Below are 23,724 nucleotides of genomic sequence, written 5' to 3'. Positions count from 1 at the left end.
CTGCTAAATAAGTGGAAATTAGTGTAGTAAGTTCAGGGATCGGGGCTGCCCTCGCACCGGCAGAAGGTGGGGAGCCAGCCCCGCTATCGGCCCATGCTGAGCTGAGAAGCCCTGGCTCGGGAACATAGGTGTCGGTGAGCCCCACGGTGGCCTCTGCCGAAGCCGAGGACTGTGTTTTGCCTCAGATCTGTGAGCGGAGGCTCTGCCCCGAGCCTCTTCAGCCCGGCGGGGAGGCAGCGCCTCGCCGCAGGCCGGGCCTGGGCCCGGCTGAGGGCAGGTGGCAGCGGGCAGCCCGGTCTGCCCCAGGTAGAAGCCGGAGGCGGCAGGAACTTGTTCCGCTCTCGCCCGGGGAGGCGGCTCCCAAGAGCGGGAGAAGCCCTGGGTGTACAGGACGCGTCGGGGTCCGACCGCCTTCCCGCCCGCCGCCGCGCAGGTCCTCGCCCGGCGGCGGAGAGGCCCCTCTGCGCGCCGCCGCCATCTTGCGGCTGATCCCTCCCACCTGCCGGCGGCCGCCCCGCAGCCCAGCGCCCCTGCCCGCCCGTCCGCCAGACGGCCAGCCCTGCCTAGCCTCCGGCGCGCTGGGCGAGTGGCGGCGGGGGGCGGTGCGCGGCGGCGGCGCTCCCCCCGGGGCCTCCGCCCCGGGGCTGGGGCCGGTGGGTGCTGAGCCGGCTGCGAGTGCCGGGCTGCTGCTGGCGGGGCGAGCCGGGCCAGCCCTCCCCTCCTCGGCCTCGGCACCGGCGGCCTCGGCCTCGGCGAGGTTCTCACCTTGGCAGGGTGCAAATCCTCTACACGTACCCTTGTGCGGAGCGGCCTGCCGAAAGCCAAGTAGGTAAGCTGTCCGCTCCTTCCCCCGACTTCTAGCTTTACTTTCTAATGAGACAGTTGTCACACAGGACGGTGCTGTTGTTTTTTTTAACTCTCGGGTGTTTCTGAGTGAAAACGCTGTGTGCTCGTAGCTGGGGTGACTGTAGAAAGGAGAACAGCGATGGTCAGGGACGGGGCCGGGCGGGAGGTATTTGTTGTGTTGTGGCTTCCACGCTGTAAGTCAAAGGATGTTGCGTCCCTGTTTGTCAAGTGAGTAAGTGAGGCACTTCTTAAGGGCTACTGGCAAGAAAATGTAGCCAGTATTTTGAAAAATGTTTTACCATTTGCTTCAAAAATACGTACCTATCTTTTGACAACTCCAAAGATGAGCCTAACTGAAAATTAAAGGAAGGTATGTTTTAATTCATTTTTCTGGCATAGTATTTAGTACTGTTGGCAACAGTTGCTTCATTTGGTCTTGTCTGAACACCCACACTGACAAATTTTAGTGTAGTTTTAAGTGTTGCTGTTGTGAGCTCTTCCAGTTGTGTGCTCAGGGCAGGCCTTGGCTTTGCTGGGCTTCCTGTGCATGTGGCTTCTCTGCTGTCCTGCTGCTTTCTTGTAATGACAGCATAGAAAAGAAAAAGAAAAAAAGGAAATGTGATCTTCAAGAACACCTGCTCAGATGCAGTTAAGGTCTGATGTTTCTTGTCACATTGTCTGAATTTCAAGCTAGTAGTGGCCCACTTCTGGAATTAATTGCCATTACAATATTATCCTGTATCTGCTTTCTTAGCACTGTAGAGAGAAAAGCAAAAATTGCAGTTTATTTGTAGCAATAGGTACTGCAGAAATCACTTCTCACTTTTAGCATTATAACTCTCTGAAGTTGCTTCCTCTTTGATTTACTGTAGAAACTTTCCTGCGAACATGCTTGTGGTGACATTCTTATCTGAGCTGAGGATGAGGTGTGAGAGCTGCCATAAATGGCAGATCTTCCTGCCCCGATTCCACTTTCAGCCTCCTGAATAAAATAATGTGTCATCCTTGGGATGTTTCTGCATTGCATTAAAGTAGGAAATGAGGTCACATTGTGGGATATAATTTATGAACAACATGCACAGCCTTGCCGGTGTCACCAGAATTATCCTGAGAGTGATTATCAAGCTGAAAGCTTGAGAGTGAGAGACCCGAGAGAAGATGATGTACGTAGAGGTATCTCTTCTATTTTCTCATCCTGTCTTTGGCTTTCATTTAAAAAGAAGATGAAAGGGATTTTCATTTTCACTGGAAAAGGAGATGACTTCTCTATTTCAGTACTCAGAGAGGAACCTGATGTTGCTTAACTCACAGCTGTTGGGGAATTCAGTTTCTGGTCTGGTGAATTTTAACACTTTGCAAATATTGACAACCTCTTAGAGAATTGGGCAAATACCAGTACTCCAGTTTGTTTCAAGGGAGTTGTAAACTGCACTTGTTCCTTGCTCTCTGTCTATCATTGGTCTTCATACCAGGCTTCCTCTCATGCTGGCTGCACTGTCCTTCCTTACGAACGCAAGCTGACAGTCTGGCTGCAAGCAGCTACGCTTGACACAGTTGGCAACAGACAAGGCAGCATTATTCCTAAAAGCTTCTGTTCTTCATTGGCCTGTTGTTCCCAACAATGCAGCTGTGCCTGAGTTTTCAAGGATTCAAATCAACCCTCAGACCCTGAAGGGGTAACCACAAATCATGTGTCCTGTGGAGTCCAAGCTAAGTGCTTTCCTCTTGGACTGTTATGTTTTCTTATTTTAGTGTCATTTGACCAGTTAATTTGTTACATCTGCTGTAAGAACAGATGAGTTTCTGTGCAGAAGTTTTGGTTTTGCATCAGATCTATATCTTTGATTTCATTAAGAACTGTGAATTGAAGACATTTTCACTCATGTGAGATGCTAGTTTGAGTTAAGCCCCAGGTGTGATAAGGCTGTATGCTAAATCTGCGATTAGTCATTACATAATCTCACAACAGTTATGTAAATGCATGTAACCTATAGAGCAAAAGGGTCCAAGAGATGTATTCGCTGTGTTAAGCAGCATGCTATGCAAGAGCTTGCATTTGTGGAAAATACCCACAGCTCTGCAGTAAATAATCTGCGTTAAATGTGAATGTTTTGGGATGTGTGCATCTCTCGAGCTGAAAAGATGATTCACACTCAAAGCCCTCTGAGGAGCGCCAGTAGCAGCTTTACTGTGATGCAGTTTCTGTCTTTGAAACTGATGTGGTTCACCAAAAATTGGGCTAACTGACTTTACAAGCCCTCTTGTAATGAAGATCAAGGTGAAGATAGCCTGAAGGAAGGCTGCAGGAGTATTTGTGGCACTGTACAAAAGATGGTTGTAGGATGTGTAGGTGTATATCCATGTCAGTTTTGATCTAGTGAAGATGCATGTGCTACTGACTGATAGAACTAGAGAGTCAGTCTTCTGCATATTTATTTTGGGGACAAGAGTACTTCTATATTTTGTAGTGATTTTATGAGGAGAAATAACGATTTTAATACAGACGGAAGAGAGGGGTTTAATTTAGGCACAGTTTTGGTTTAAAAGTATGGGCTTGTGTAGCTGTATTGACAGACTTGCCTGTGAAGGCTTAGTCTGTGCAAGCAAAAAAGCCTGGATAGCTCAAACCCCTTTTCAGGAGAGAAAGAGAGGAGGGAGATCTTATAGTGGTTAAGTCTATAATGCTGTATGCAGACTGTGGCTTTTGTGAGTAAGAATATCAGAAAATAAATTTATTTTGTTATTAGTATTTATATGGTGGTAAAAGATAGTCTTGAGTAGGAAGGCATGGGGGATGAGAAGGAATGGCAGAATTTAAGGATAAATACAGCCAAAGTACGCTTCTACTACAGATCAAATGTTGCATTTGGTCAAAAAAAGCTTCATGTTAATCTTATTGCTGAAAAAATACCTCAACAGAGCAGGGAGTAGGCTGAACCTGTTGCTTTGCTGGGAGCCTTACCTCTATGCAGGGCTGCAACCTTGAAGAATTTGAGGTGGGGCTGTGCCAAAAACCTGCTTTTCACCTTGCAGGTAGTGCAGCATGTGCCTGGCTTCTTTCAAAAATTCAGTGTTGGAAATCTGTCTCTGATCCTCTTTGGACATGTTGCAAATCCCAACAACTTCCTTCAGTTTTGCTAGTAGAAGAAATGGTTTGTTGTGTGCTTTATTTACTGCAAGTTTTCTTCCATCATTCTGTGGCAGATGGTGCTTTGGGCTCCTAGGCCAAATACATCTAGGCAAATATATAATCTACAACGTAAGAAAAAGACTAACTTTAAAATAGGCCCTACTTGGAGTGAGACTCCTTTGCCTTGAGAGAAGAGGTAGTCAAGGCTACTGGACAGATTTGGATAGTGTAGCTGCTCAGTCCAGATAAATTACAACAGCATTGTAGGATTGCTTACTAAATGCCTCAGGCATAAATAAAAGTAATGAGTCAAAAAGTTTGTGCTATATGTGAATACCTGTATGCTGGATACCAGTGTGTGAAATAGAGCATACAAGATCTCACCTTTGCTCTGACTTGATTTACTTGCTTATTTACCTGGCTGTTAGGAGTTCTCTATTCCCCGAGGATAGGATACAAAGAGGCTGGGAATTAATTTGCACAGATCTAGCCGTCATGCTGTACAAAGCACTGGTTTGGGAACTGGGCATCTCAGCATTGCCAGGTATGTTAAATGGCTTATGGCAAATCAGTCTGCCTTAGCCTTAGTTTCTATCTCTACGAAATGGGGTACTTGACTTCCTTTCCAGAGTACTTTAGGACATAGTTCTGTCAAAATCTTATATGTAGAGTTAGCTGATGGACTGCACATGTTTCAGAGCTGTATCACCAAAGCCGTATCTGTTTCTGGCAAGACCTTGCTATTGACCACTGAATATTGGTGTTTGATGTCTTCTCTCTCCATCTGATTTGTAGGCTTTACATGTCTACTTGCATATAGAACCTGCTGTGTTATAGTCGGGCATTTCAAAGGGGGTTGCTGGTAACAAGTGAAGATCAGGAGTGAAAAGACATATCGGTTGTACATAAATACTTGATTTAATGCATACTTAAACGTCAATGTTACAGGCCTAAAGAATTGTGTGTAGGAGTATGGGTAAGCAATAGCATGATGAATTAGATCATTGGCCACCATGTCATATGTGGATCCCTTGTTAACTGGAACGTGCATCATTAGCACATGGTATTGAAACATTGGGAGAGGTCAAAGTTGTGCAAAGCAAGTTACAAGCTTGAAGGGTGATGATGATTCGATCTCTCAGTCTTTCTTGAAGGTAGAGAGGACCTTGCCAGGATGGAGAAGCTACAATTCTTGGTCAAATTTATCTTCCTTGCGTGGTGCCTATGTTCTTTTAAGGGGTATTCCTCTTCTTATTCTTATTCCATGATAAATTAAGAGGCATAATCTTAGACTGTAAAAGAATATGAAAGCAGGGTTTTCTTGGTGTGTGGAGAATGGGTCTGTAGAAGGATATCCAAGAAAAGACCTGGTACTGATAAGCTATGAAGATTTTTTTCTTGCAACAGCGTTATAGACGAATGAGTTCAGTAATTTGCATTTCCCTCAAATGAGGGGATTTTTTAAATCTTTGTCACTCACCTCTAGGAAAATAGATATATGGCACAGAGTAACTGAGGGACCTTTTTGGGAGAATAGGAGAACAGCTTCAGGGTCATTGGACTTGAACTGACAGCAGGATATTCACAAAAGAGATCTTGGAGACAGGCTGAAATGATAGTTTTGAGGGAAGAAGATAGGTCTAATTTAGAAAGATCTGTGACTCATCTATTTATAATTGAGTAAACGCTTATGAAAGTACACAGGCAGAGGATGTAGGGAGACAAAAGAGGAACAAGAAAGGAGCCCAATAAGCACCCGCAGAAGTTTAGAGGGAACCTCCCAAGGAAATGTTATAGGAACAAGTAGAGATAGGAGAATTAGGAGGAGCTGTAATTACAAAAGGTACAGGAAGGACAAAATTTCAAGATGACGATGATTATGATAAAAGTGTATGATGGTCACAAAGGATGAAAATGGAATACCAATTCTGGGACCTCTCGGGATTTTGTGACTCCCAGCCATGCATGAAGCAGAGATGAACAGAGGTAGTTAAGGGAGGTCAAGGATGGGATTTCAATGTTGGGAGTTTAAAGTGTATTTTTATTGTGAAAGAAAAAGAACCAAGTAGGACATGGTTTAGGGAGGACCTGAGATAAGATGTCCTGGGGCAAACAAAAGGAGTGAGAAAATAAACCTAACAGTTGGATAGTCCAAAGCAAAGAGTATGTGAGAATTGCACTTGGGACTTGACAGTGAGCAGAGGAGGTAAGAAGGATTACAAGCCGCTAACAAGTGTGTAAAGAGTCTCATGCTTTCCTCTTAGAGAGTTAATTAGGCTTGTCATGGTAGTCCACGAAAACAAGGAATGTACACTGGGAGTTTAGCTATTACTGTTTTCTGAAACAATGACTGGAAAGTTCTGAAGGGCTGTAATTTATTCTAAATGATGTTTAGATCATAGAAAAATAACAACAAAAAAAAATCCTTGTTATATCTCCTTTCCTTCTGATGGGTTTTTTTGCTTTCTGAATGCCCAATCTACATTTAGTTTTAGTATTTCAGTGTTACCTTCAAATTTCTTTGGGAATTTTTAGCCTCTATCAATTGTCGAATTGTGTGGACTTGTGAGAAGAAGATATGTGTTGAGATGATGTCTGTATGGAATGATTTTTCAGCATTCTTCTTTCTCAGAGTTGTTTCTCTGTAGCTACTTATTTGTCTTATTATTTGTAATGCAATTGTAAGTGTAAACTCTTCTGTCAGCGAGCCTGATACCATAAATATTCACAAACACAGTTTTGGAAGTTAATAAATATCTTTTTTTCTTTTACAGATGAGATCATTTCAAGCTCTTCTTTTGGAAGAGGTGGTCAAAGGAAATGGATAGCTATTCAGATTTCAACACAAAGAACCTCTCATCTTCAGCTAATATGTCTATTTCTTTGCCTGGACAAGTTGGACTCAATACCACTGGTGGTACTCCTTCTATGTCAATAAGCAGGCTTTTCCCAGCCCTGTTAGAATGCTTTGGAATAATTCTTTGTGGCTACATAGCTGGAAGAGCCAACATTATCACAACAACTCAGGCCAAAGGACTGGGAAATTTTGTGTCCCGTTTTGCACTCCCCGCTCTACTGTTCAAAAACATGGTGGTACTTAACTTCTCTAATGTGAATTGGTCCTTCCTGTACAGTATTTTGGTTGCCAAAGCTGCTGTGTTTTTCTTAGTCTGCGTTTTAACATTGTTGGTAGCCAGTCCCGAGAACAGATTTAGCAAAGCAGGTTTGTTTCCTATTTTTGCTACACAAAGCAATGACTTTGCACTGGGATATCCAATAGGTAAGTATTTCCTTATGCTTTCTTCTTTAAAACTATTCTCTAGTGTTCTAGGCATGTTTGTGTTTGTTTTTCCATAATTTGAAATTTACTTCTGAACTGAAGTTAGGAGCTATCTAAGCCATTTCTCAAGTCATGTTTCTTGACCTCCGATCATGTAAGGGAAGAAAACTGTCAGCTGGTATGAATGAGGCAGAATTTAAAACAATCCAACTACTGTTGTCTATGTGATCTTGTTATGTTAAAGTAAATCAGATGAAAACTGCAGCACTTCTTTACCAGCCTTTGGAGGTGGTTCTGTGCCAGTCTAGCTTTCAGTGCTGCCTCTGCCATGCTGACCTGTGTGGCTGGTGTGGGAATACACATTGCAGGTATCAGAATCTTCAAAATACACCTCGAGTGGAAGGCATTTGGAAAGAATGCCTGGACTATGTTTTATTTGTTTGCTGCTCCCTGAAGAGAAAATATTCTGTGCCTCTCAAATTCTCTTCAGATCACAAGGTTAAGAAAAAAAAGAAAGCAAGTTTGTTCTAGTGAAGCAAAAAGCAAGATATTTGATTACCGAACTGAAAAAATACAGTTACAAAAAGGAAGCTTAAAAATGCCATTCCAGATTATATGTAGCAACAGGCAGCTCCATATTTTAGATTACTTGAGGAGTTGGCAGTTTTATTCTCCCTACTCCAGGGCAGTATACTGAGGAGAATCTTGAATCTTCTGTACTTGCTTCAAATTTGCTGGATGTGTGTAAAATATAGACAAATGTGATTGCAAGCTTTTTTTTCCCTGGATGAAAATACCATGTTTCCCTCAGTTGCATCTCCTGAGATTTATTCCTCTTGAGAGAAATCAGAAGCGTATCACAAATAAGGCTGTGAGGATCATGTCTCTTTTTCTTGGTATTGGATTAAAATGCCAATTAGGGTGTTTCGTTTTTTCCTATTTTGAGGTTGTCTGAGCGTATTTCCATTGTATCCTTCTAGTTAAAACCTTCTTTCTACTTTGAGTGACTTTCTTGCCAAATTGCATTTTTCTTCAAGTATTTAATGATTTATAAAATATGATTCATATATCTTCTATGTACAATCTAGCCAAATTCACAACATTTAGTTCACTAAGAGCTTTACTGGAATACTTAATGCAACAGTAATGTTGTAGGCACTTAAAGGTTGTTAATTTCTCAGAGCTGTTTATTTCCTTTCCTGTCCTTTCCCTTCTCCCACCTCCAAACTTTCACTAGTGTTTGGTTCATACTGTCAGGTGTGCAAATGTTTTACTGGTGATGGCTTCTCTGAAGGGTTTGTAGGACTAGGCAACAAAGAATGCCTCACTTATTTCTTTTTATGTATGATAATAGGTAATATTTTGAGCAAAACCTGATCTTTTAATGGAAATATATTTTAAAGGCTGCTTCAGCTGAAATTTGTGAAGGAAAAAAATCAGTATTGACAAATCTGTGTATTATAATAACACTATTTAAAAAGGCAGTTTGAACTCTTAAATAATGTCCTGAGTTTTCATCCCATGTAATTTTTTTCCTTTAATAATCACTGTGCTGGTTTTGGCTGTTGAGCAAAGATTTGCATGTAGGAAAATTAAAATACAGACTAAATTTTCAAAGATCACCTCTCTGGTTTTTTTCTAATCACAGTTCTACACTGCAAACTGATGTTGGTTCGGAATGAAAAACAACTGGTACAGAGATTTGCTAGCAGACCCCCAATATAGATAGAATTACTATGATAGAAAGCTTTGTCTGTTTGGTTTTTATTACTAGGTGAGATGATATAACTGACAAAACAGCTTCATCTACATTCTGGTGCTGTATTGTTAAAGCATAGGTGTAGCAGAAGTGTTATGTGGATGATGGCTCACTTGCCATGACTTTAATGGTGCTAATTGTATTAAGCATGAACAACTAGTGTGTGATTTATATGTAATTTTGAGCAGCTGGGATGTGGAAAATTGATTTTTTTAAAAAAAGTATTAAAATATCTTTTAATTTCAGGTTTTTGTTATGATCAGCAAGCAGGTGCCTTGATTAAAATAAAAAGAAAATTTTTCATCAGAGATAGAAGTCGTGGATTATTTTCACTGTCTTAATGATTCCTTAAGAATGATTCCTTAATTAGCACCCCCCCACTCCCCCCCACTGACTTAGCAGTCTACACTGCTACCTTATGCTACCCTGGAAAATGCATTGACTTCATACATCAGTTAAATTACTTACAGTGCTTAATATAATGTATTAAGTATACAGTTTCACTTTGCCAAAAAATAATGATTTATTACATTTTTCACTCAGACATTATTTACGTGTGACTTCTGTTGAGTTGCATTTGATTTAAATGGGCATTCTGTATAAAGCAGCATAAAAGCATCACTCTAATGTTTGGGGTTTTAGAAAATTTGACTTACATAAAAAGTGTCCTGCATGTTTAAAGTGGTTTTATTTATCAGAATATATTCAGTGTTTAAAACTGGCTTGTTAAATGCAGTAACTAACCACAAACTTGGTAGTTCTGTTCAGCAGTTTATCAAGGATTTTACGACAGAATGTGTTTCTAACTTGGGTAGGAAAAACTAAAATGGAAGCATCACTTCGCATATTTCTGAAAAGTATTGGAAATAATAACACTATAAGGCAGGTGAAAGGTAAATATTATCTTTCCAAAGAAGTCTGGAAAATTAATGTGGCATTCTTACACAGCTAAGCTCTGTGTTGTTAACAAGAAAAACAGCAATTCTGGTAGATTGAATTAATTGTTTAGTACACATATAGGAAATAAAACAGTATAGACCTAGTAGTTTTAAAATAATTTCATTTGAACTCTTTGTTTATAAAATGCATTTAAAATGCAAACACGAAGCAGTGATGGCAATTTAAATGTTATTTTACTGCTTATGTGAGAAAGTGCTTCATATGCATTGTTTCTCCTTTTCCTTTTCTATTTTTCAATACAAAGTCTTGAAATTATGATAGGGAGACCAAAACCATCTGCATTTGGCAGGATTCAAGACCTTGCAGCTTTACAAGTGACTCCTGCCCTTAATGTAGGGTATTGTAATTGAAAGAAAACAAAATCCTACTTTAAAAAAATAATTTCTTTTAATTCACCCTGGGATAAAATCTTGTGTATCTTTCAAGAGTCTTTTCATGACTTTGGAAGTGCTGCTAGTACAAGCTTGAAGTAAGAAGCAGTTCTACATTGACTCACAATTATGTGGTAGCAATTAAAACAAATGCTCATGATTTGAAGTTCCTTGAGGGACCAGAACTACAGTGATAACTCTGGTCCTGAGTAGTCCCAGAAGATTAATTAATAATTATGTGCTAGTGTATTTTTTTTTTATTTGGTTGTTGCTTTGCTGTGTTGTATGGCATCAGTGTAGAAAGATGACACCTGATTTATCCACTGAAAAACTGGTTAAGTTCCAGATATGTGAGACTCCCCTAAGATGAGAAGCAACTTGTGACCTGCAAAGGCACATCTAATTCTCCATGGCTGTCATGTTTCTGGGGAGGAAAAGCAATTCAGAAAAAACACATTTTTTTCCAGCATCTGGGATGACTCAAAGGGCGTGTGGGATTGTTGGTTTTTTTTTTTCTTGTAAAAGTTCCATATTCATAGAATCATTAAATAGTGTTGGATAGTTAATCTTTGATCTTTAATGTGTTCATTAGATGACTGTGACCTAATGGTGATTGGGCATACTTCTCTTACTACATCATCTTATACCGACTGTAAATGCAGTTACTTCTGAAGGATAATGAAATAATTTTTCTCTAGTTTTCAGACAACAAAACGTAATTTCAATATTAATGTATTTTTGTGCTGAAATGTTATCACTCATCACTTTTCATTTCCTGTCTTCTAGTTGAAGCTTTATATCAAACCACTTACCCAGAATATCTCCAGTACATTTACCTAGTGGCTCCAATATCTCTTATGATGCTAAACCCTCTTGGGTTTATCTTCTGTGAAATCCAGAAGTGGAGGGATAATCGCACTGTGTCACAGAGCAAAATCAAAATAGTGGGCCTAGCACTCCTTCGAGTTTTGCAGAACCCAATTGTATTCATGGTCTTCATAGGAATTGCCTCAAACTTTATTCTGGGCCAGAAAATTCCCGAATACCTTGAAAACTTCCTTGATGGACTGGGCAGTTCGTTTTCTGGCTCTGCACTTTTTTACCTTGGACTAACCATGGTGGGACAAACAAAAAAACTGACAAAGGGTATGTTTGTTGCACTGATCCTTCTCATCACAGCTAAACTGTAAGTCTGATTTATGTACTTTTATAATTTTGTTCTCTAGATGTTTTAAGCTCTGAATATACTGGTCAGATGACTTTTCTCTCAAAATCGTTATAGTGATAGTATGTTTCACTTCCAGGATTTTGGGCGAGTGCTTCCCAAACTCTGGCAGCATTCAACACTTAACTTTTAAAAGAAATTTTGTATGTCACAAACCTGTTTTTAGGCCCTGCAGAGAAAAAAGTTTGGGGGTGCTGTGGCTTCATGGACTGCCCGGAGGCCATCTGTCATGAATTGGGTGTTTGGGGAATTACTAGCTTCAATTAAAATTTACTAGTTAAATAGTTAGACAAGAGTGAGTTTAAGTATTATTTGATTAGTATTTGTATTTTCTTTGGATTACACACAGCATCTCTAAATTAGTTGGTTTTCCTTGCTTTGTCTATAAATCATTGAAACTGCTGTGTTGGAAAAGCTTAAAAATGGTTGCTTTACACTCTTAAACTGACTTTCTTTTAAGCATGAATAAAAGACAACTTGTATTTAGAACTTATGCCATCATTATCTTCCCCTGAATATATCTCAGTTACTGGTGAACTAAATACTTTATTTGCTACAGAGCTACAATTAACATAATGGAACAATTGTTTGGTAGCTAAGTTTATCCTGTAAAATTTGAAGATGCGTTTGAGTATCAATACAACTAACTAGCCAGGCTTAAAGACCTAGTCAGTAAACCAGCTCAATGACAAATTTTGTAAGAGCATGAGAAAAAATTATTTTTAATGTTACCACTTTGCTTTACTGGTGACTTTATGTAATTCGCTTGTGTAAGGCTTACAGAGTGAGTCTGTGTGAGATCTGGGTTATTGCTAAAGGCAAACAGAATAGCAGTGATGCAGGGATCTTTTTGCTGGCCAAAACTTTCAGAATGGGATACTTAAGCTGGAGCCCTTGTTATATTTCAGACAGCGTGCAGAAAGGTGGTCTAAGTTTCAAAGCTGCTGACTGCTTTAGCTACTATTAACAGTTGAAAAATTAGGGGGTTTTTATATTTTACCTTTCTAAATCTGAGGTTTATACAAAGAATGTGTCTGCACAATCAGAGAATGTGCTTATATCCCAGAGTTTATTGTCAAATTTACCTTTTCTTCGTGTGTGTGTATGGGGTTTTTTTTTGTCTAACTTGTGGCACAAAATTTTTAAGCACCTGATAAATGTCATGGTAACATTGGCAAGGTTATCCTTGCCGAAGGCAAGGCAGTCATTCAAAGTGATGTCAGTATTTTGCTTTTCATAAATAGTATTCAAACAAGTGTTAAATTTCCGTTTGGTTCATTTTCTGAGTAAAGGAGAGTCTGTTGCTATAGCTTGAGTAATATTTTTTTTTTAACTACTTTTTTCCCCCCTCTCTTTTCAGACTTATGATGCCATTTCTCTGTAGAGAAATGGTGGAACTCTTGGACAAGAGTGACAGCGTAGTCAACCACACCAGTTTATCAAACTATGCATTTCTTTATGGAGTCTTTCCAGCAGCACCTGGTGTCGCAATATTTGCAAGTCAATTTAATATGGAAGTAGGAATTGTATGTAGTTAGCTTTTCCCAAACATGTACTAACTTTTGATGAATTTGCTTTTCTATACTATAGACTTCTTGGGTTTACTTGTACTCCCTAGGTCTCAAATATAAATTAGATTTCAGATTATTAATTAAGCAAAGTACTTTTTCCTGATGTCTCAAGTGTCTTGATATTACATGTTCATCAAAAAGTCCTCATATTTTTCTTATTTGTGACTCGAGTGGGAAGAACTAGGATAACTTTAAATACAAAGAACTTCTATCTTTGTGGGTTTGTTGGTTTTTTATTTTCTTTTTTTCCCCCACCAAAGACCTTATCGTTGAGCTACTGTTTTTGTAGGAAAAACAGAAATTATGTTACTGACTTCAGTAGGAGCAGTGTTAGCTTAATGCTGAAAACTTACAGAACTTGTGCATTAACTGATTCTGTTGTGTTGCCCTGCAGTTAAATCTTGTGATAGAAATGCGTTTTACCTTTTTTTTAATAGTAGATGGTATCAATTATCTTTTCAACTTAAAATACAAATTTTTGTAACTGTTTCCTTTCTTCCACTTGAACTGACATTAAAACATTCCTGTTGATTCCGTTTGTTTTTAATGTTACCTGTTTTTTGTTTGTTTAGATTTTTTTTTGTTTTTAAAGAAAAGGAGGAGAAAAAAAGCCGCTGAAAGTAAACCTTACAAGATAGAATTTTGTGCCCAACAAACTCAGGAAACCACTTTAAAACAGAGATCTGTAGTATCTGTAGTGTCAGTAACAATTCACACTTCCGTCACTGTGCAAATTCTAGAAAGCAGAAAGACAATGAGAAGCCAAAATAAATATAATTTAAATGTAAATATATGTGGCTTCTTCTCATTAATTGGTGCGTATTAGTATTTGCATAACTACATGTTTTCTTATTTATTTACAGCATGAATCTTTGCAGCCAAAAGTAAATTGTGACATTGTAAATCCACGCCTAGACTAGTCATTGACACCCATGAAAAAGCTCTGTAAGAATTTGCAGTAGGGAACTCTGTTCCTACTGTTTCAGAAGCTTGTTAAAATTTTCAGTCTAACTGTATGTATAAAATGGATACTTTCTGGCTCAAATTCCAAGTGATTTGTTACAGAAACAGCTCGGTGATTTGTTAAAGGTCTATGTATGTTTAATTTAAAGGTACAATTTTGCCAGTGGTTGTATTCCTGAAAGTAGATTATTTAGCTTGAGATCTGATTAACTCTGTTCTTGTTTCTGTTTGACTCTTTTTGCAGATTACCTCAGGCATGGTGATAAGCACTTTTGTGTCTGCACCTATTATGTATGTTTCTGCGTGGCTGTTGACCATTCCATCTATGGACCCCAACCCACTGGCATCTGCACTCCAGAATGTTAGCTTTGACATAAGTATTGTCAGCCTCATTTCTCTGGTAGGTGTTGATGAAGTGAAATACAAAAGCACACTCTCATGTTAGGGTAGCATTAGTACATGAGCAGCAAATCGAGTCATGATAAGATGACTCTCATTTCCCCATTGTATCCTGTTGCAGAAGGATGAGGAAGGAGTTAAAAATCTTCTTGCTTTAACAGTGGGTGAGCTGGAAAGCTGCACTGAACAGAAAGACGAGTAAGTGAATTAGAGCACTAGTGCAGGGCTTAAAAGTTTGTTCTTTTTGGGCTTTGGGTTTGTTGTGTTGGTTTTGTCTTGTTCAGCTCCAGAAACATCAGTGAGTATTTATTTAATGAAGTGTTAATGCATATTAATGAAAACATTTAACTTGGAAGTTTTCACTTAGCTTTATCAAATTAATTTTCTGGAAATTCTGGGTGCACAGTTCTTAAAAAGTGGGTTGATAATTCAGAAGTCCAAGGTGAATTGTTTTTTGGCTTTATAGGCACTATGGATAGTGTCTTTGTTTTGTTTGTTTGTTTAAATAAAAACATCCATGTTGGAGGAAGTTGGAATTTTCGTAAGTTGTCCTTTTACTGAAGTCCTCTTGTCTTGAAACTGTGCATCAAGGAAAGCCACAAGTGAACATTGCCTCTTGCTGTCATGGTCACTTTGGGAGATTCAGGGGAGGGGGGGGAATTTTAAATTCTGAGTTGTCAGGCTTCTCTGTGGTTACTTATGTCCTGAGGAACAACCAGGCGTCTGTGCACTAGAGGCAAGCTCTTGATGCTTCCTGCAAATATTTCACCATCATAAGAACACAAAAATACATTGCTTTTTCTGGCTGTAGTTGCTGAGGCGTAGGGTCTGGTAGCAGATGGTCTGGAGCTGACTACAGTAGTCAGGTCGCTAAGAAACTTTTCAGGACGATTTGTTGTATATTTAATTTCACCATAGTGCACCAGAATACTCATCTTGTTCTTTTGGGTTTTGTTTTACTCTTAAATTCAATTTATTCTTGTGTGTTACAGATCTGGTCTCTTATTGTTGTTCTTCTGAGTAAGAAATACAAACAGCTTCCTCATATGATTACAACAAATCTACTTGTTGCTCAGGTCAGTAGTAAGAACAGCACTGTTGCGTGAGTTTTGTTTTTTTTTTAGTCTTACTTTTAACGTTTTTCCAAGTTTGGTTTCTACAATGGTATCTTTGTAGCCGTCTGTAGAGGGCAGGGGAATCTGATGTGTGACTTGTCCTATTTCTGTGCCTTAAAATACAGCCTTGAAGCAAATGATAGTTCTTGCTGGTAGTATGGTTTTCAAACAGAACTCTAACCTATCAGAATGGAGAGTGGCTTCTGAAATATATTCTTAGTATTATAAGTTACTGCCCAATACTGTTGAGTGTGCTTCTGTGTCAGTTTATGCCAATCTGAAGTCAGCAATGCCAGGATCATCAGCAGCATGTGTTTGACACTACGGTGACCTGATTCAAGGAGCTAAGTAGAAAACTAATCCCCATGCTGGTGTAGCTCCCTGAAGTGTCTCACTGAAGGATCAGAGAGGTGCCAGTACTGATGCAAGGAAGGGGTGTGGGAATGCATGGCTAGTGGCTAGGGAAGGGCAGAGCCAAATAGTTCTGGAATAGTTTTAATTGTTATTTAAACTGAGACAAAACTATAGAGTACGTGTTCCTTCTTCCCTTGAAGCTAATTGCACAACTGCTGTTAAATTCAGTGAGAGCAGCCTGTGCTTGTAATATATCTGTGCAGTAATGCTTTCTGAAGTGGTCTGTATTTCACAAAAATACAGTAAACTCTCTGAGGTCTGATCATTGAGTCACATTTGAAAAAAAAGTCATGCGTGAGAGTTGCAGGTGCTTCTTGTCTATAACAGCAAAGTTAGCTTTCATCTTAAAAAAAAAACTTGAACTACTGTATTACTGTTTCCATAACATTTCAGCCTATCTTTCCAGATTCCTTCAGTACTAAAACTGTCGTATATGCAGTATTACTGGGTGAAAACTTGTATAATTCTTGGCTGAACAAACATCTGTTGACCTCAGCTTCGTGTCCAAATAATTTCAGACAAATGGTTTGTACTTAACAGAAGCTTTACGTTTTACTTATTATGAGATGTATAAAGATTATATATTTTTTCGGACTTACCTTACTCCCAGTTTATCTGAGCTATATAATTGCTGTCCAAAAAAATCCCTCCTGAAAATAGGGTACCATAGTAACATAACTGTAATACTGAGTTTACTGCTGCACTGCCTTATGGCTGTGAGAACTATGCAATTCATAAAAATAACACTCCAGTAAATCTGGGGGTGGAGTTTTGAAGCTTAATATAGCTATATTATGCTGTGTTCAGTTTTTCTTGTCATCCTTTCCCAATTTAAATGATGACATCTTACCTTTCTTCCAGTTTATTGCTTGCATTGGAATGGTGGTATGGAATTTCATTGTTAAAGAGAAAGACGTCACCATGCAGGTCCTAGTATTTATATTCCTCTACAGCTCACTTTATAGCACCTACCTGTGGACAGGTATGATTTTTCTGGGTAGAACTTAGGTACTGTAATAAAATATTAATGTACTGAAATAATTTTATTATATTCTTCAGAGTAGTTGTTCCTTTCACTTGTTCATGTTCTACAAATACACAATCTTGTAAGCTGTGCCAAGCTGCAGCACTAGCAGTGCTGGACTCACTGGTTCTGCTATTGGAAGCTTATCCTGAGGCAGGTCTTTTTTGTCTTTGCTAGACACAGCAGCCTTGCTAGCTTGTAACAAAAGACAAGAACCTGCTCTCAAAGCAGAAGCAATTACAAATAGAGTGAATGGGGTGGGTTGCCCTTCAGCTAGTTAAAAACTTACTGGTGATTTTTAATTAATTCAGAGTTTAAGATTTTAATTATTCAGCATTAAGCAGATTTAAAAACTTTGTGCCTCAGAAAAGTAGGAAATACAGAATGAAGGGAAATACCAAAGTAGCTTTAACATTTCTTTCCTCTGGCAATTGTAATTCCTAAAAACAATGTGTGTTCTGCAGGTGTAAGTGATTAATGAAGGGTTTACGTGAAATAGGCAGAACTGAAAGATGCATCAAGAAGCTTGGACAACCTTACATGTATTATTCAGAAAGAGACTTTGGGTATTCAGGAGACTTTTTATACTGCTCTTGAGTCCAGAAGTATAAGGGTTTAATTCTTGTGGTGTTTTTGTGGAGTAAGTTGTATTTGTGTTTAGCTGAAATAGGTAGCTCATGATTAGTATAGCCTAACAAATACTAGTTTTGCTTCAGCATGGGAAATGGTGCTGAGCTTTTGAGTTGTGAATAGAATAGGCAGTTCCAGGAGAGACTCCAATATATAGTTATATATCTAAAAATACATAAAACTTTAACAAAAAAGTTTTTAAAGAAATGTTGTAACAGAATACAGCGTTATTTGTTGATTACTTCAGTTTGTCAGTCTAGAACAACTGCTGTTGATACTTTAAGAAGTTAGTTAATTCTTAAATGTCTTAAATGTTTTATGACATCTTTTATGTGCTTGTGAACCCTTCTGCACATTTAGAAGTAGATGTCTAATATAAATGTCCTGGAATTTCTTCAGTGTTTGTTTATTAATATGATTTTTAAAAAGATAATAGGTGTTTCCATTTTACTTTCTCAGAATACAACTAGAAAAACAATTTTGGACTATTTGAATGTCTGAGAAGAATATCTTAGTTATTGAGCAGATCACATTGAATTTCTAGACTATCAGTTCCCTTTATAATAATAAACAAGGCATTTGTTATTTTTTGTAGGTTTTCTATCTTTCTCTTTGTTTCTGTTGAGAAAGAGAGAAACAGTGAAGATTCCCATTGGATTTATTATTATAGCTGGATGGGGGTAAGTTAATTCAGATGTTTCCCTGTAGAATCAGTGGGACCATGCCAAATATATTACTTTGTTTGTATTTTGCTCTTTCAGAGTCCCAACACTTCTGGTGGGAATCTTACTAATTGTTGGTGAACGTAACAACACTAGTATTGACTCTGCCTTTTTCTATGGAAAATATCAGGTATGGACATGTTCTGTCCTCATCACTTCAGACTTCTGTTGTGTCCAATACATTATTGAGAAATTGCATTCTCTGTTTGCTTCTTATGTAAGTAGCTTTCAGTCAAAGTACAGGCTACCATAATAACAGGATCATTATGGAATGCTTATAGATTGATACAAAAATGTATTTCTGTAATGAACCATCAGGAAAACCTGTTTGAACGAGGACCTTCACCTTTAGGCAGCTATGACTAAGAAAAAGAGGGAGTAGGCTTCCCAAAGAAAGGGTTTAGGAGTGGTAATGAATTGCAGAGCCCTTTTCCTGGTGACTAATTTGTAGTCTCACTTGATAATTATCTAAAATTGTTACCATCCAATAGCTAATTGATGGCTTTTGGTCTGGAATAGATAGGATCTACATTACATGTGTAGCAGTAACTGCTTGCACTACGGGAGACTTCTCCGCACAATCATGAGTTGAAAGTCCCTGAGCCTGAACTACATTTTTTACCAAGAAATAGTTCCTGTTATCAGAGGATGTGAAGTACACTAGCATAGATATTTGTCATGTTTTCCCTCTGCCTGCCTTATGGATAGAGAGGCTATGAGTCTCTCAGGGTTATTCATGTGGCACTTTCACAAGTACTAAAATAGCCTCACAGTGGACTCTAGTTATCAGTGGCAGATGATTAGAAGGAAAGGTTAATTAATGGGATGCTCCCCACTGGAGAAAGTGTGGAAATCAGAGCTGTGCCAGAGGGTGACAAGAGCACATTCCTCTTTGGAATTAAAAGGTACCTGAACAGAACTTAAACTGGAGCACTATTGATCCTGAGGGGAAAGATGATGATGATCATCAGGGATGTTTTCGGATTTCATGGGAAGTAGGGGTCGCCACTTAAAAAGGGGGGGAGAGAGAGCGCTGAGGTACTTGGGCAAGGAAAATTAGTCTTGTGTACTGATCACTCCTCCAATGCCACAAGATGCAAGAGCAGTAAATGTAGAAAACTGTCTTGTTCAGATACATTTGTTAGCATAGTTAGGAAAGTACAGAAGTTAGAAAGACTGATATATGCAACTATTTTCCTTTATTTTGTATTTAAGTATATTTTCTTTGCTCTCTTAACAGATAATTACCACAGCAGTGATCCTGTTCATCAGTATATTGATGTCGGGTATCTCGCTTATGTGCATGAACAGAAATAGGCAAGAGTCAAGCTATGAGGTACTGAACCCTTATTCACCACGTATCCAAGTGGAGCAGGCTGAAGTGGAAGGGAGTGAGGGGAGTCAAGTTTCAGCCACTGTGCCTCAGCCTTCTGCAATATCTTCTACACCACCTTCTCAAGGATCTTCTGCACAGCCATCTGCAGAAAGAGGTAGGGAAAGTAGATTTGTAAAAGAATAAATGTCTCAGGATACAATAAAATAATGTTCCAAATCTAATTCTGGCCTGAGAAGAACAGTTGTTTACACCTTCAAGTGTTACATTAGGCAGAAGAAAATCTAGATATAACTGCCCAAGGATTTAGGTTTATGTTTCTAAGGAAAGTTTGATGGTTATCACTGTAAGGGTAGGGGAAGTAGACAGGAAAAAAAGCATATGTATGGGTTTTTTACGTAAGCAGTGGTATCTCGATAAAGATGTGAAAAATGCAGTCCACTAGGTGTCTTAGATTGTTTACTCAGTAAACCATCTCTCTGAAAATGAATTATATGCCCACAGCATTGCTACTAAATGTGTTTCTAGTCCTCCTTCTTTGTACGTAGCCTTTTTGATCACTTCCATATGTTTTCCCTCTAGCTAAAAGTGCTTGTGTTGCTTCCATGATGGTAGTACTATATTAAATATTTCTATATATTAGTAGTGTTACCCATTTACCCTCTCAGCAAATGGGAAAATTTAAGTCTGCTTTCCCTTTTGGGGTTATTTTTGAGTATAATAGTTAAAGCTGTGTAGAATATATTGATATACTTGGAAAACAGAGTATGTTAGTGAAGGAAGCCAACTATCCTGTCACTGTACATGCTTAATAGGTTGCTGTTCTTGTCAAACAAAGAATGGTGAATTATCCTGTGCCGGAGAGAGCAAAGAAGTGTCAAATGCTGTTGGAAGCAAGGTTCCTCCAATTGAAACAGGTAAAGCAGTAGTGTCTCCTTGTTCTAATACTACAAACTCTTCCACAACATTTATGTGTGGTGTTCTCGCAAAGAAACTGTTTAGGCTGTTGTTGTCTCAACTCTACCTGGATAACTTATTTAATGTTAAGGTCAAGTATTAGGAATATGTTAAGTGTGTGTACTCTTCTGCCTGATAGTTATTAGTAATCTTTCAGTTCTCAAGATAGTTGTTTTCAGGCTTTTTTTTTTTTTACCACTAAGCTACTGTAACACATCCTTCTGACTTTCTCTCTCCATCATTGCCTTGTTTGGACACTGGGAAGTTGAATGCATAACCCTACTTTGCCTCAAGTTTTCAACTTAAACATGCTTTTTTACATTCTCGTATTCACATCTTGTGTCTTCTGAAAAGGCCTTTGAAACCTTTGTTGTAATCATGCACATGTTTTGGTTGAGAAACTTTTGATCTAGATGAGCAAGCACTTACTGCAGATTAGATCAACTATCCATGCTGCTGTATTATCCATGTCTAGGGGAGAGAGATGGAGAAAATTGACTAAGGGGGCTTTAGGAGTCACTGAAATAGGAAAAAATGGATCAAAGTGACTGTTCATCACCTGATGGAAGAATGCATGCTCAGCCCATTCTCATCATACATCCCCTTCAAAAATCAAAGCTAGCTGCAGTGTAGCCTTTTTTTTTCCTATTTTCTTTTCCTTTTTTTTTTTTGCATCCTTTGTTTAGATGCAGCATGACTTTCAACAAATCTGAATATTTCACACTGAAATGTACTTAGTTATGTCTCCTCTCATAAAATGCTAGCTTTCCACCTATTGCCAACTATTTTATCTATCAAGTAATTCAGACAAGCATCATAAGAATGTCTTCCAATGATGCAGGAAGGCCGCTTTAACTTCCTTATCTTAAAAGATAAGGTAGAAAACATCTTAAGATCGAGTAGAAATCTTTTCCACCTACTGAGTGATCACTTCAAAATTATAAATCAGTAAAAGCAAATTGTAATGGATACACTATTGTAACTTTGCCCGCAATAGTTACTAATCTTTCTACCATCCCATTGAACTGCTGTGACAGGTATCTGGTGCAAATACTTAGGTATGTCCTTGCCAGGAAGTTTTTCACTGCCATCTAGAGGAAGATTTTCAGAATTCCTTAGAACTCTGTAGCTGGAAGATTAGCATCCATTCTCTGTGTGTTTGGCTCTTTTGACTGATAGAATTATGACAGTGTTCTGATATAGCACGTTAAAAATACAGTCACAGAACTGAAATAAATACAGTTGATTGTCTGATCTAGAGCTCAACAACGCTGAGATACAGAGCAAAAACTTTAGAGCTGATGGTATATTTTAAATCCTTATTACAGAAATTGATTCTAAGTTTAAAAACTGTTCTGAGAAAATGCTACTTTTTCATTATTTCTAGTAGTGTTTTCTAAATGTTAGCCTAACTTAAGTTTGCATTAAACCTTTGAAATAAGAGTTCTACTGCAAAAAGTTTCTTCATTTTAGGAGGACGTGTAAACTACTGTTTCATTTGAGACTAGATGTCTGGACAGGTTATTGTCAAAACTAATATTAAATTTTGTGAGTGTGACTTCAGTACAGATACTTACAAGGTAATGTAACTCTGCAAGTTACATTAACAAGTTTGCCCATGGAGTTCGTAAGTTAGAAGCCTAATGAAAAATTCTGGTTTGTTTTTCAGCTGATCAGTGTGTGAGTCATTGCAATACTCAAACCTGCGTATTGGCTCAGGAAGAACAGCTGCTACAGACCGGGGACAAACAGCTGGCCAGACATGTGCTGCTGTGCTTACTTCTTGTTGTTGGCCTGTTTGCTGTAAATATTTTTTTCCTCATGCTGTTTAACTCTTTGAGATGGAATGATTTTTAGGAAAGCTATGTAGACAGTCCAGTAAATATCTTCCAATTCCTGATGCAACAATTCATTAAGTAAATTAGAGGCTTTATTTTGTTCTCTTACTGGAAGGAAGGATAACATGAAATTAATTTTTCTGTGCCACATCATAAATTAAAGGCAAGTTAAGATTGTTGTTAGTGAGCAAGGCATACTGGAGAACCCTAAAGGGAAAAAAAAATGGAATTACATAATTCGATAGTTAATTCATCACTACCACCCTTCTTCCCATTTTTCTTAAAAGCTAGTCTTATTTCCAAGGCAACAATCAATTAAAAATACAAAGTGAATTCTACTTCTGAAGGAGACTGTACAAAAATTGTTTCCATCTGATCGTGCATGTATTTGGAACTTGGATTTCTTCGAGGTGCTTTAGTAGTTAAGAATAACGTAAGACTATTTGAAATGGCAGAATGCAGTTTTGTTGCTTTTAGTGGTGGTTTGGAGGCAACGTAGCTAAGCTGGTATTGCCAAGCATCGTTATGGACTAGATCCCAGCTGTGAAGGTGACTGCTCCTGTGTAAAAGTGTGAAACACCAGAATGTAATGCATTAGGGATATAATCTGAGTTGTTAACTGTGACAAATATGAGAAACAACTCTCTCCGTTTGAATGTCATGCTCAAAGTTGAGCTTCTTGTGGATGACAATTAGGGGGAAGTATTTTTATTTGAAATGGAGAATGCTATGGCACAAATATGTAATACTGCAAAGCAGGACAGCATGACACAACTCTGTAGTATAACAGTTCCTACTGCTGCTTTTCAGGTCCCTTTAAATTACAAAATGGATTTTTTTCCCTCTCAAACTTCCTGTATCAAATATTCCATGCTAATATATTTTTACATCCTCTGTATTTAAGAGCTGTCCCAAATGTTTGCCTCTGTTTTAGCAGTATCTGAATTACTACATAGATACTATGAAATGAGGCCAGTTACATTAAAGAATTGGCCTTTACACCCAAAGGGGTTAACTTTGTAGGTTTTTTTTTTTTTTCCTTCTGTCAGGCATCTAAAATAGCTGAAGTGGTATGTGCTTCAGCTTAACACAATCTTAACTATGCAAAAAATACGTAGAAAGCACTGGTCTCGGCTAAACAGGCCTAAAGACAAATACTGCAAGTCTGTCTGGGCTAATATTGTCTG

At 38.4% G+C, this 23,724-nt stretch overlaps 1 protein-coding gene across 3 annotated transcripts in view; it reads left to right on the top strand.

Moving 5' to 3' along the window:
* Positions 1–646: 646 nt before the first annotated feature.
* The window catches only part of GPR155 (G protein-coupled receptor 155), a 29,647-nt gene continuing 6,569 nt past the window's right edge, over positions 647–23,724 (top strand). The window contains exons 1-12 of one of the 3 annotated variants that reach the window (XM_075093484.1): positions 647–829; positions 6,751–7,256; positions 11,133–11,532; positions 12,932–13,097; positions 14,350–14,505; positions 15,497–15,580; positions 16,895–17,015; positions 18,283–18,367; positions 18,449–18,539; positions 19,650–19,899; positions 20,558–20,659; positions 22,369–22,502. In XM_075093484.1, coding sequence (XP_074949585.1) covers positions 6,797–7,256; positions 11,133–11,532; positions 12,932–13,097; positions 14,350–14,505; positions 15,497–15,580; positions 16,895–17,015; positions 18,283–18,367; positions 18,449–18,539; positions 19,650–19,899; positions 20,558–20,659; positions 22,369–22,502 — 2,049 coding nt within the window. In that variant the 5' untranslated portion in view covers positions 647–829; positions 6,751–6,796. The remainder of the gene's footprint in view (positions 830–6,750; positions 7,257–11,132; positions 11,533–12,931; positions 13,098–14,349; positions 14,506–15,496; positions 15,581–16,894; positions 17,016–18,282; positions 18,368–18,448; positions 18,540–19,649; positions 19,900–20,557; positions 20,660–22,368; positions 22,503–23,724) is intronic. The other 2 variants (XM_075093485.1, XM_075093486.1) reach the window with 2 other exon arrangements.

Source organism: Phalacrocorax aristotelis, chromosome 5 (genome assembly GCF_949628215.1).
Source record: "Phalacrocorax aristotelis chromosome 5, bGulAri2.1, whole genome shotgun sequence".
Taxonomy (NCBI): domain Eukaryota; kingdom Metazoa; phylum Chordata; class Aves; order Suliformes; family Phalacrocoracidae; genus Phalacrocorax; species Phalacrocorax aristotelis.
The sequence above is the reverse complement of the archived record's forward strand: the minus strand, read 5'-3'. Positions and strand labels throughout refer to the sequence as shown.